General features: G+C 36.2%; 1 protein-coding gene across 1 annotated transcript in view; it reads right to left on the bottom strand.

The window, feature by feature from the left end:
- Positions 1-14,280, bottom strand: part of DNTT (DNA nucleotidylexotransferase) — a 96,772-nt gene that overhangs the window by 67,742 nt on the left and 14,750 nt on the right. The window contains exons 4-7 of the mRNA XM_026061937.1: positions 6,071-6,241; positions 4,816-4,887; positions 1,655-1,778; positions 59-191 (exon numbers count right to left, since the gene is read on the bottom strand). Coding sequence (XP_025917722.1) covers positions 59-191; positions 1,655-1,778; positions 4,816-4,887; positions 6,071-6,241 — 500 coding nt within the window. The remainder of the gene's footprint in view (positions 1-58; positions 192-1,654; positions 1,779-4,815; positions 4,888-6,070; positions 6,242-14,280) is intronic.

Genomic DNA, 14,280 nt, shown 5'->3' with positions numbered 1-14,280 from the left:
AAATCATTGGGGTTTGTATGAATAAAAATGTCAAGCGACCTCATTAGTTTTCACTTACCTTCTGAAACCACCAGTTAAGGTAATTAAAGCATCTGGTAGAAACGTACGCACAGTCTTCTTGACAATCAAGCCTACTGCATCTGCTTCTGCCTTAGATACACAGCTAACAAGGTCTTCATAGTAGAGAAGCCCTAAACATCAAAGGTAAAAGAGTGACCACTGTGAAATTATGACAATCTACATTGCATTATGTAAGCCAGGTGTGAAATAAGGAGCCACCAAGAAGCCAAGTCACTCCATATGTAGAGGATCGCAGTGTCCCCTTAAGCCCCCCATAAACCATACTTATGCTTCACTCATGTGGCCCATGAGAGCACCACAGAACCCCCCACACAGCAGATCCTACCCATCTCCCTCAGAGAGCACCAGCAGTCCAGCCTGTTGTCCTAATCAGTCCTAGCTCTCCCTTTCTGACTGAAGCAAACACCATCTTTTTACCTTGCTATAGACCTAACTCTTCTTTGCCTCATCTTTGTCATAAATATTGTATGAGCCAAACAGAGGAATGACCTAGTTCTACTATAGGTCCCACCAAGATCCAGCTCTTCAGAAAGGCCAGCTCAAACTGATCCAAAGGTCAGGACTTTTCATCTGTGGAACACATGCACAACATCTAGCCTTCCAGAGCAGCTATAATTTATAATAGCATATCAGTCAGAGTAATAGTATTACCTGTTTCCACTTTTTGAGAACCTGGCTATTTATAAATCACTCTAGCTTGCCTACCAGTTCTCATCAGTGGCATTTCTGGGTATACAGCTTTGAAAGACACTCTTCGTGAAATGACAGGATTCTACCCAAGTACAGGGCTCAGAGGATTACTGGGTATGCAAAGTATCCCACCTATTTTTATGTCTGCCTGGTATTAAAAGAGCCCAGTCTTGCTGGGCTTCAACCCATTTGGATATGATTTGTAAAGGAAAAAGGAAAAATGAGCATGAATGTAGTTAAACTAATCCAAAGGATTCTAAGGAGGTGTAAAACACACAGACGCAAAAAATAAAGTTATATGATTCTAATACCACGCTATAGAATCTCTTCTTTTGATGTGACGGATTCCTTTGTTTAAATGGGTTCCTTTATTTAAGGAAATGGCACAGAAAAGTGAAGCAACATTATTCATTTGACGATGTTTCATACTCATTGCCAATGACAATGAGTTAAGATATGCTAGGATTATGGTGTTATCCTACAAGTGTCCATATTTTATTACAAATCTTGATTCATCTCTAGAGTAGGGCTGTCTTAAAGGAGACAAGTCTCCTCTGAAAAATAGTTCTGGCCTGTCCTAGCTTTGGAGTTTTTCCACAACCTGTGTAATTATGTCCTATTAATAGATTTGTGTATGAGAGCAGATTTCATTGGGCATCTACGTAAGCAATAAAAATTGCATATCTGTATTTTTGGAGTGACATTTTTAAAGTGAGGTTCCTGATACCCCAAATATTATTTTTTAACATAATTTAGTATTCAAAACATACCGCAGCAAGATAAAGGATGTATAAATGAACTTTGTCTCTATGCCAATTCTGTTTTCAAGTTCTTAGAGCACAGAGATGACGAGTTTTTAATGGGACTTTTAATGGGATCTTACCTACTCTCTGCATTTTTGATAGCTTCAGGGTCTTCTCAGCTTTTACCTCTTCCAGAGTCCGTAAACCCATTCTGTACCATTTCTCAGATGTCTTCACTCCCACTCCAAAGACTGAAGTAAATTGCTAAGTTCAATGAAAGAACATACATTTCAGTTTTTCTAAAAGAGTTACCAATAAGTAGGTAACAAACAGGTTTAACAATGAAAATATTGGGCAGAATTCACCATCTGTTGAAGATAAATAATACTGTAATACAGACATACAGATACAACTTCCTCTCTTTGCACAGTGACCTCCAGCAGACAGTAGTCTTTATACATGGACAGTTCTCATTAGAGTGACATATAGGCAATAATACAGTATACCCAGCATCTTTGTATGATGAAGCTAATCATGCAATTTCAACAAACATTTGAAATAAGAATAGTAGTCTTTGTTTTTACTGCACAAAGTAATTAAGAGACACAAACAATAATGTTATGTTATGCAGATGGGTCACCTCACACCGACATCAAAGTCTAAGAAATGTCTCAATACAATCTACTAATTTTGACTGACATCATGATTTTTTATTTTATGCACTACCAGCTTTCACTTGTAAATCTGATGTTGGTGCCACTGCACTCCCAAGAGATGGGATGAGCGGCAACACTGCAGCTCTTTATATTCTACGTTGAGGGCAATGGGCCTCAGTGGTGCATGGATACAGATGATAAGTACATAAAGGCATCTAATCATGTAGTACTAATTTGTACTGCATCTTATAAAACATAAACGTTTGGAAGGCATATCGAATATTGTTTTCCAAAATGGGATTCAACTCCAAGTACAAATAGAGGGGTAATTTTTGCTTGCTTCCGTATTATAAGCACAGTCTTACAATCTGCCAGTCCTTATGTGAGCCAAACTAAATTCCAATCAGTCTCATTTGTAATACAGAATTCACTATTTTKCCCACTAGAAAAAAAAAAATCACCCAAAAATAACCACTCTCTGAAGTTTTGCTACGGTTATATTCCATTCATTACAAAGTCATTTTGTACATTAACTTCTTCCCCAAAAAAGGATGTAAAGCAAAAATGTCACGGATGTAAGCATTATTCATTGGATCAATATCTCAGATAAATAGTGATATGAAAGCAGGAGAGAAAACCTTCATGCTCATCCAAAAGCACATTCTGTCTTTACTTTGTCAATACTGAAGCTCTCAACAGTTTCATTGTTCTATTACTGAATTCAATGAATAGCTATGTATGACACAAATAACTGTCCTTTTGCATTGAATCTACAAACTTTAAACTCCAAACTTGTTAGCTTTATCTTGTGTTTTTCTAATGAGATTAATTCCTTGAAAATAATTATGATAAAGAAAACTGAAGGATGAAAATCTTGGATAATATTAAATAGGAATTATCCAACATTTTATATATAATGCACGAAATTACCTACTCTTTGTCTGAGACATGGAAGTTTTGAAAAAATGTGATTTTTTAATCATTTAGATTGTTATCTTTTAATGTTTGCTAGTGCTGCATTTTCAAAAGAGTCTATTACTTGGTTCAGAACTATTCCAAGAAACTTTATTGATATTGTGCAATGTGTAGAGGACTAAAGAAAATGGATTCTATGCCACTATCTGAATTTCTAGGATAAAAAAAAAACCTTTTTCTTCTTCCCATACTAAGATCCATTATTACTCAGTAGATTTAGAGACATCAATTTAGAGACACTGCTGAGAGTGTTCTGTGGAACAGATAGCCCATTTCCTCGATTGCATATTCAAGCATTGCTGGGCTTCAGCTGGTGCAAGTGAACGGTATGAACTCCTTCTCTGTAGCATCTACCTCCATATGGAAGAGAATTGACCATGCCATTCACATACCCTACATCTAAAACATAAACTGTATAATTTATTTTGGTGGTTTGATAACTGTGATCTTGGGACCAGTGGTGATCTTTTAAGTCATGATGAGTGATTCGCAACAGTCACCAGAACCATATTAAACAGTACAATTCAGGAATTCAGTAATTCTGTGTGACTATATTATGGGCTTTTTCTTGGCTTTCCCAGATACCTGTGCAAAATCATTGGAAAAACTGGCTACAGCCAGTTTAGCCGAAATGTTGAGAGCTGCGCTCAGCTAACAGAAGAGCCACATAGGTTTGTTGTAATTTGACATGTCAAAGGCGGCATAAAGCATATTTGAAATAATCCATTCCCAACAGGTTTTATTCTAATCTCCAAGAGATTTTCTTAAACCCTAAAGCATAACATTTTATGATTGTTCCTCAACCTTCATTACCATTAATTCTAAGTCTGGTTCCTGAATCTTGCTATATATATGAATCTGCACTTCTTTTTTTGAATCTTGCCAATGTTATGGGCTCAACAACTATCACTGAATGTCCTTTCATACCTCTATTATGAGTCAGAGAGAATGGAAGTGCCCTTGAATAGCTGAAGTAGAAGCAAATAATATAGAGGACAATTAAACAATCCAATTTGTTTTACTCTTTCAGATTTAAAATCTTTAAATCTTTCAGATTTTAAATTTTTCTGAAGACACAAACAGAATATTTTCAGAGGCTAAAAATGCAGATAAAATTGAAAATATATTTTCCAGCAGAGAATTCACAAATATTTAATAAATAGGAACTGCAGTTCCTATGTGTTCTAGACTCCCTGTAACTATGCAGAAGCATGAATATGCTTCTGAATCTATAATATGCCTAACAACAAAGAAATGTCCCCAGTCTTCCTCCTTTTTCCTCAGGTACAACAGAATTAAAATAGATCTGAGTCATCAGAATAAGAAGGTGTAGCGTAATAATGATAACCAACTGAGAAAAATACATTGGGTTAAACTTACAGCAAGGAAGACGTAATGCTTTACATTAGTTTTCAGGAAAAAGAGGTTGTTTAGTTTGAGCTTAACAGTCATTGTATATGCATCACACTTATTAAAAAAAGGTAACTGATTTCAGAGTTATTTCTTACTCTACCACAGTCTCTCTCTCTCTCTTCATTCAAGTCTTTCTCTTTCTTTAGATTTCATATATGATGTTCCTTTATAATAAAATTGAAGGTTATGCCTAAGATCCACTAAATGGGGAATTATATGCAGTTTTAAGCAGCAGTAGCACACCTAAAAAGATTTACCTTAAATGATTTGTATCGTTCATCATTTAACACATCTTTAGCTCTAGAACTCTCTCCTTCTTCAATAATCTCCTAAACAAAGAAAAACATGTTACTTTTTAAAATCAAGATTACAGAAAGCTGTAATAAAATAATCTAATTGAAACTCTTATCAACCTGTACAAACATGGAGAGCACCCTTAACAAGCATGTTGTTTTATTCCATTAGGACCAAATTCTGCAATCCTTTTTCAGACAGAACTCCCATTTACTCAAGGATGAAGTAAAAACTGGGACCATGAAATATATTTTGCAGTATTTATTTACTCACAAATTGACAACTGGAAAATAATTAAGCTATCAATGAGTTGCCCTGAAAATTAAATTTCATTATTTGAGTTTACCTCTCTTAAAAAATAGGAGCACTTTAAGAGCAGACATATTTTTGTTGAGTTATGCTCCCTTTAGTCTTTCTGATAAAGAAACAAAAAACTCCATCCTGTTGTCTGAGGCACCGTAATTGAATTTGCAGTCCCCAGGTAGCAGGTACACAGAGCACTTCAGAGGCTGCTTTCTTAACTGGTGGATTGAGGCAGAAGAGGAGCTGGAGTGAATCACAGCACTCAGCAATGACCTCTCCAGACAGCTAAGATGCTCCATCAGCTGCCTACTGGAATAACAGTAACTAAGACATGGGGTCCTGAAAAGGCCAAGAATTAAAGAGAAGAAAAATGCAGGGGATATTCAAAGCTCCAATAAGAATGTAAAGTTTGTCCATCACCTAGATAAAAGGGCCTGTTATACCTCATGGCAAGGTAGGATTTAACATTAAAGTACTAAAATATTTACTAGTTTTGCAAAAACAGTATTTGCAATAAAGCATTCAACTGAGAAAAATGATGTTGCCAAGGGCAGAATAAGTCACATGAGCAAAACTATTAACAGTTAACCTTCACATCCAAATTAGAGTGAACCTATTAAAATGACACACGCAGATCACACCACATTACTTATTTGTATTTATTCATAAATTACCTTTATTCATAAGGGGCCTTTCTGTGACAGCTATTTTTCTGTACAGATTTAAGGAAAGCACAGAAATTTATGTTATTACAGAAGGTTTCCAGAAATCATTGTGTTCTTAGTAATAAGGATAAAATTTATTGCAAAAGATACATCAGGTTGTGTAAACAGACATAAATATCAATGTTTCCTGTGACCTCTAAAAGTAAATTTGTAAAAGACTCAATTGGCATAGAATTCAGAGTTACGCTACCTCAACGATGTCTCTGACTTGGTCTCCCATGCAGGGCAACCCCTGTATATCTTTCATTCTGACCACCGGAAATGGAAGACATTTCAGCACAGAAGCTGCTCTCAGAAATTCCAGGCAGAACATTTCATTTTCTTTGAACTCATAGTTTTCAGCCATTATTTCAAAGGCATCCTATGAGGGGAAAATAAAAAAGGTTAATCAGCGCTTAAAGTGTTCAGCATACTCCTTAGAAAAGTTACTGTTTGTGTACTAGTTCACAGATAACCTCTTTATACTGGGGTGAAAAACTAGAGCTTGCCAGAAAAGAAAAAAACAGCATTATTATCTAATCGCTTAAAATTTTCCAGGTTTCATTAAAATTTCACTTTAGAGACAAAAGTGGTAAAAGATTCTAATTTAGAATAAAGCCAAAGTTTAAAATCTTTTAGGAGATAGACTTTACATCTTCTGTGAAGATCTAATAAACAGCTTCACATACAGAGATGTTTTCAGCACTTCTGAAAAGCTAAGGAAACCCTCTGAGCCTCACGATATGAAGTATCTCTGTGATTTTACGTTACTCCGTGAGTTACACCCAAATGTAATTAATGCAGCAGATCAGTATGTGACATCTTCATTTTCAGACAAAACCAAAGAGGAGTCTGTGCCAACACTGGAAACCACCGCCTTCTTTCTGAACTTGTAGCCGTGTTTCTATTTAGTAGTTTAAGGAACAGACTCTCTTTCCCTCTCTTTCCAGTTGTACGATCCATACAATGAGAAAAACATTTTATTTTATGGTTCTTCATCTATCCATGGCTAGGTTTATTGAAGATATTGCACACAAAACTGCTTGGAGATTGCCAATATGATTTGTTGTTGTTGTTTTTTTTACTATCCATGTCATTTATGCAGCTTTTGTGCCCCACTCCTTCCCATAGTATATATATATATCTCAATAGCAACAATTTTAAGAAATGAAATGCAGGGAATATATCCCACAGTGCTGAAAAGAAGAAGGGGGGTTTTGTCTTCCCTTGTGTAGAATACTTCTTTTTGAGAGAAAACAAATGCTGCAAAAAGTATATGAATAACCTCTAAAATAGTAAGATAGGAACTTTTGAAGACTTGCTGCTGATTAGCAGCCAGAAATTTTACTGAGTGAAATAAAACCTTACACAAAACCTCAAAATTTACTACGTCTGCAAAGGTAAGTGCTTTCTTCCAATTTCTCACTGTTCCGGCAGTCTCTCAAGAGCAGCTAAGGGATCTCAGCCTTGAAAGTGCCAGGTGTCGCGTTTAGTGGGTCTTGCTGTATTTATCAGCTGTTGCTTATCCTGCCTGTCTTCCAGCTTGCTGCTGTTTCTTCTTTGACCCACAGGCCATTAGAAACACTGAAGAAGTGGCATGCATCTGCCTGCTGGTGACACTTCCCTGAGCTTTAATCCACGTGGCTGTTCAGAAAGTCTTTTAGGAATAAGGAGAAGTAACAACCTGTACGTCTGGCAGTAACTTTCTACCCATATTATCATATCCCTCCTTCCACTGGACTTGGTTCCCTTTACTTTAACCTACCTATACTTTACCCTGCACGCAGGGTTAGAGGCACTATCTGGCCATTCATTAGATTAGAGCGGGAATAATACAGGTATCAGAGAYATAGAAAGCAACTTATCAGAACAGTGATGTCAACTCATAGTAGGAGAGAATAAGATTAAACTGCTTTTTCCTGCCCTCGGTATTTATGGGATTGCTCTTTGTATTTAGGGTTGAGATTTTGTATCATTTGTAGTTAAATGTACGATTAAATAGTTTAAAGAAAAACAACTCTAGATTTTGCTTTGATTTTTATCATTGCATTAATGTGTTATGTGTTGGAAGGTAAAGCCAAATGAAAACCAACAGCCCTCGCACATCCTAAATGCTATATACTTAATATTTCCAGATGAACTGGACTCAGTTCCAATCCCACTAACTGACATGACTGCAAATCCAGTGAATCATTCCTTTCTTACACCCACAGAATTGAGAACAGCTTCTGTCACACTGCATTGGTGAAATAGTCTGATTTACACACACAAAAAAAATCTTATTTGAGCATCAATCCTTTAAATTATTAAAGCACAGAAAGATTTTTAAAAATTAAATATGCCTTTCACATAGAATGTAGATTATTTACATATTAAATTCCATTCATTTTGGTCAGTTCTGGAAAAATAGACCATCTGGGATGTTGTGTTGTTCAGATCAGAAACATTATTGTCTCGTTAAAGCAAAATGAAGGTTTTAATCAAAATCTTGAAGAAAATGTTATCTCTACTGACCCTAGGATTTGCAAAACTTTCATTTTAACAAAACAAAAACATGCAAGCTTAATTGGCTTGACAGAATCCCTTTAGAGGCACCTTATGTGATCAAAAACACTTCATTTTCTCTTTTTCTCTGTGGTGCCATGTTGAAGAGTTTTGCATCTTTCTCTTCACACCTGTAGACTTTGCTAAGAGAATATTGAAGCTGATGGTTTGCTCTGTGTTCTGGGTTAGGGAGGTTCGCTTGCTGTTCTCTAGTTTTTCCTGTACTTACAGTTAAGATCTAGTTAACTTGCAAAACCTTGTATGTACAATTTATCAGCACATCTGTCCGATATCTGTTTTTCAGCCATTAGTATAGAAGATGATCTGATCCAGACTGAAACTGTTGAAATTGTGCTTTCTTTTTTTCCTTCTCTAGGAAAAAAACAGGATCCCAAACAAAACAGTTTATCTTCAAAGATTAGCTCAGACATTCAGGTCTGTTCGGCTGGATCAGTTCTCATAGACTTCCCAGAAATGGACAGAGTTCTGCATTCTGAATAAACTCAAAGTATCAATAACCAGAATTTTCAAAGAAATAATGAAGTCATTAAGTGATTAAGTAACCACCCTGGCAAAAATGCATAGTTAATTTTATTATTAAGAAAAAAATAAAATCAAAATTATAGGATAAAGTTAATACTTATTATTATTGTTGCAGCATTAAAATCTGTAGTTCTGTATTTTTTATAGACTGAAATGGGGTTAATATTTTGCTTGCTTTCCTGTGGTCTTCAGCATAGAGCTAAAATAGGTCTAGAACCAGTTCCATCTTGAATCTGTCATTGTTTCTTCTGTTGTTTTCAAGGGTAAGTTTCTTATAACACTAATTGATTCGGGCTTACCACAGAGAACTGGGTTTGCTCTACATCCCCAGCACAGCCTCGCTCCTTGCTCTCTCTAAGGATCAGTCACCTGTAGTCCATCTCGCTAGAGAAATCCTACTCTTAGCTGCATATTTATTTATCAGCTTATGCCAGATTCGTAAGTGCTGTGCCGTTCTGTTTTCAGAACATTTAATGAAAGACCTCTTGAGATAGAGAGCTGTTTAGCAAGATGCTTGATGTGGAAGTTTCTATCACTATTTACATCCAGCTAACCCCTGGGTATAAGAATTCAAAGCATGGGGGGAGAGAATGCTCCTTTGAAAGAAAACAAGTTATAAAAATAGTATAAAAAACCTTAGCCTCCTTACCACTGTCTTTAAAGCTCTCACAGTAGCTAATTGGTGGATTCATTCAAGTATTACTCCCCCCTCCACCCCCTTTTTTTTTTAAACATTTAAGGTCTTTACTTGCTTGACGGATTCATTTATGTTGTACCTAACTACACATCTTTTTGGTTTAAGTCAGGTGTACATTGTAATTCCCATTTAGAAAGAAAACTAACGCCCAATTTGAGATCATGAGCAACATGGATTTATCCCAGCTTCCTTCTGGAAGAACAAACCCAGCGTGCACCGACTGCAAAGCCAATGGGCAAAGGCGTTTTACAAGCGAGGCGATAGGAGCCAGATGTTTCCTCTACTTTTTTTGTTTGTTTTTTTAAATGAAGTACAAAATTTTACTGTGAGCTCCGTAGCTAGCCTCTGCTTCAAGCGGTTTAAGGACTGCCCTGATTCAGTGTTGTCCTGGCAGCGGGTCTGGGACCATGGCAGCCCTCTTTCCTGGATGGACACAGTGCCCAAGGAGTCCAGGGCGGATGAGCTGCAAAGGTTGTTCTGCCAAGTTCTTCCTCTTTATGTTCGTTACAGCTTCAAAGAATTTTTTTTTTTTTAACTAAATAAGAGGTGCCACTTCTTGTTTCAAGTGAGGTTTGGAGTTCCCCTCACAAAATTAGGATTACTTTTCCCCTCTGTCTCCCCCTTTATAATCCATGCAAATGAATACTCAAAGAAAGAAGTGTTTGGCGAGAAGTTTCTCACTTATTGCTGGTTAACGCTAGCAGAATTAATCAGAGGTTGGAAACAAAAAGGTACAAGTGCTGCCTTCTTGTTAAAATAACCTATACAGACAGACACATAGAAAACAGTTCTTGTAAGTACCTGCTCAGCAGTATGTAGTAATGACATAGACCAGCAAAGTCATCATCGTTTGGATAAGGAAGCTGAAAAAATTTAGGGAGATTTCTTCTCACTCCCAATAGGAGGCATCTCACATGGGCATTTAAATAGATGTATTCTAGACAGCAGAATCGGCCATCATGACAAATTTGTCTGTATATACCAGTACCATTGCTATTTTAGAGAGGTGTTAGTCCCTTTTTTGCTAGCAGGTGGACGGTTTTCAGAAAAGCTGTGTCACCACCATTATTGAAAAAGATGATCATATGTAGCATTTTACTCAGAGGCTGTTGACAGTCAATGAGAAAATATTATCAAAGCGTTTTTATCATTCTAGTTTGCATTATTCAGTGTTTTCCTGCCTCTGCAGGGCTCATTAAGCTACTTTAAATAAACAATTAAACTAGTATTGAATATGCATTATTCCCTGTAGAAAACAGTGCCTGCAAATGCTGCAATTAATTACAGATCTGTCTCTTTATATAAAACTGCTTTTGACATTCTTTTTGATAAAGTCTTTCTGCTTTAAAAAAAGAAAGCAACTAATCTCCAAGTGGAGTTACTATCTATTCAATATTATAGTCCATATTGGATAATATTCCAGAGGGGAAAAGCACATGAAACTCCCATATTAACTCAGAAAAAGCCTACAGTCTATTAGATCTCTGGTGAAATCTATTTATGGTGTTATAAGAAGGAAAGCTGCTGACCTCTCTTTTAGTCTAAACCTTGGTATTTATTACATTAAACTTCTTACCGTCTTTAGCAATGAGATCAATACTCAGATTGCCTGTTTAAAAGATAATAATTTAACAGGAAACTAAATTTCTAGAGTTCTCCAGCACATGTGGGATTTTCATAATCTCCAGAGTATTCTCCAGAGGATGCTCTAATTAAATGTAAAAGATAGCTGGGCTACATTTCAGCTCTTCACTTTTTGAAATGTTTTGATTGCAAATTTTCTAACTGTGCCCAAAACTGTGGAACGCGCTTTGGTGAGACCTGGGCTATGGAAAAATTCTGGGGTGAAATGGGCTTCCAGATCCCAGCTTCTTAGACACAAAGGTAAACAAAGATTTTACTGAACTATGTTAAAAATAGGGAATAGGATGGAATTACTGTCAGAAATTTCAAAGCTCATTTAATATTTGTAGTGAAGGCTTACGAAGTTAAATATCATCAACAAAGCAAAACCACTAGTAAGCATTTTCCATGTGTAAAAATGCACATTAAAATATTAGAAGATTTTAACTGCTGAAAATCACAATACTGAAATCAACACAGAGGGCAAGATCCTCAACTAATACATAATGAAAATGATTCTTGAAAAAAAAACAATCGAAAGTGCTATGCCAGTTTACGCCTGCTGAAGAACTGACCCCATGACTTGCAACATGAATATCCGAGAGCACGAGACTGCTCACAGTCAGAAGAGCAAAAGGAGCTAACGCTTCCAGCCTGTGATTCGATAAGAATCTGATTCAAGAAGAATATGATTTGAATAAGATTATCAAGAAAATTGCATTGCTACTTGCAAAATAGTCTTTAATAACCTCAGTTTAAAACTCTGCAAGGACAGACATTGCTAATACTGTGTTATTAAGAAAATATTTTAAACTTGTACTATTTTGCAAAGGAAGGTGTCACAATAAGAAGAATTATGTCTGCATGGACAGGACACTTGTCTCAGCTCCATGCCCATGTCTGCTGTTTTTCTGCTGTGTGACCTTGGGGAGTTGCTTCAGCTCTCCCTGTCGTCATCTCCCCTGCTATTTTTCCTCTGCCGCCATTTAGGGCTTTGAGCTCTCCAGGGCATGAATTGTCTTTTACGATGTGTTTGTACAGCATCTCTTATAAAAAAGGCCTCTGTCTTACTCGGGCCTTCAAATGCTACTGCAACACAAATAAAAAAACAACAATATCATGTCATTGTAAAGGTGAACTTAATCAGCCAAAAAGCTAAATATTGAAGTGTGCTAAACAAGAAAAAAAAAAAGAAAGAAAGAGAGAAAGAAACCAAACCACATGATACTTGGCTGAAGGACTATGAAGGACTATTACACTAAGAACAGCAATTTGAGTTAAATTGCTTTTTCTCTCATTTTTTCCACTTGAAGTTTATTTGGTAAGATGTACATCTGGGGGGGGGGGGGTTAGTTCTCATAATATTGCTGTTGCCAATGTTCAGCGTCCATTCAAAACTGACCAAAGGGATTTTAAAGAGATTTAGAATGAACAATCCATTGAAATAGAACAGGCTTAATTTTCTTCTCACTTTCCCCAGTGTAAATCCTAAGTAATTTCACGAGTCAATGAGAAGAGACATCGTGCATGTATACACCTTTTTATATATATAGTATATATTTACATAAATATATATATACACACACATACAAATGCACACACAGAGAAAAATATATATATACTTTCAAGTATTTATTTCRAGGATAATTAAACATGTTGAGTCAACTTGTAGTATTTACTGAAGAGGTTTCCAAGTGAAAAAAATGATCTATTTTGATTCAATCTGAAGTAATTTTTTTATGATTTTTCAGATCTAAACTGAAGGGAAAAGCCCAATCCTTGCCCAACTCCAAAGACTTTATCATGTCACCTTAAGTCAGATAGAGAAACAGAGGAGCTGAGAGAACAAGAATAACAGTAACAGTATGATGTGTGCAATCTCAAGGCTCTTATATACACATATTTTCCAGAGATAAATATCTGTTAACTCCAACTGCTCCTCATATTAAATAATAGTAACAGGTTAGTTTCTTATAACAGAAAAGAATAGTATTCTCAAGGAGTTTCCATATTTTTCCACATAACATGAAAGATAAGCCAGACAACTGTGAGAGAAGATTCACTGGCAGAGGACAGCAATGCAGACAGAGTGTCAATTCTGTAACACTGACCCTGAGCAGATTAAAACAGACGGGGAAATGAGAAATATAAAATGTTAAAAAGATATTACATGTATTAATATGCTCAAAGGAAACAGCATAGATTTGATGTGTATGTGAGAATTTGAGTTGCTGAAAGGTGCAAATGTATTATACTCTCCCTGTGTTTCGGGGACATCCTGTTAATTGTCTTAAAAATGAGAAGACATATTTTCTCCTCAGACCAAGCTGCCAGTTCATTCTGGATAGATATACACTTCACATTGCCATTTTGATGTACGCTCTGGAGAATTTTACTCAAATAAGCCATGTCAGTAAGACACAGTACACATTATTTAGAACATGTATTCAGTGAGTGGTTTTCTACCTATAGAGCCTTCAAGTTCATTATAAAATTAAAAATGAGGGACTCCTGAGGGTCTGGTTTTAAAATGGAAGAATAATAAATGCTAGAGCCACTCGCAGAACTGATAAGTATTTCTCTAGGTACAAAAAGAAGAGAAAATAAAAAGCAAACTATTTTTTTCACTAAGAGATTGGGAAGAAAACCAGTCATCTTTCCCAGGCTAAACATTCACATTCTCATTACCTCGAGTAACAGCCAAGGCAGGGTAAGTCAGTAGCATTAGCAGTAAGCCTCAGAATCAAAGAACCATTTGCCACCAACTTAATTAGTTTCTTCTGTAAGAATTAAATTGTATTCTTCTCAAACAAGAATGTCTTTCTGAATTTTATTGCAGTCTGGTATTAATATTCAGATCCAGCAATCCCTCTTGGGCGAAGCAGAATGACTCCATTTATTTTACCACATGAAAACCCAATGCAGCCCCCAAGTGTCTATTTTTGATGGGAGAGGGGGAGGATGGCTAACTATTTCCAAATGAGTCAGAGAACAATATTGCAATATTATATTCT

The sequence above is a fragment of the Apteryx rowi genome, unplaced genomic scaffold (genome assembly GCF_003343035.1).
Source record: "Apteryx rowi isolate R43461 unplaced genomic scaffold, aptRow1 scaffold_188, whole genome shotgun sequence".
In the NCBI taxonomy this organism is placed as follows: domain Eukaryota; kingdom Metazoa; phylum Chordata; class Aves; order Apterygiformes; family Apterygidae; genus Apteryx; species Apteryx rowi.
Note: the sequence above shows the minus strand (reverse complement) of the source record. Positions and strands in the feature narration are given on the sequence as shown.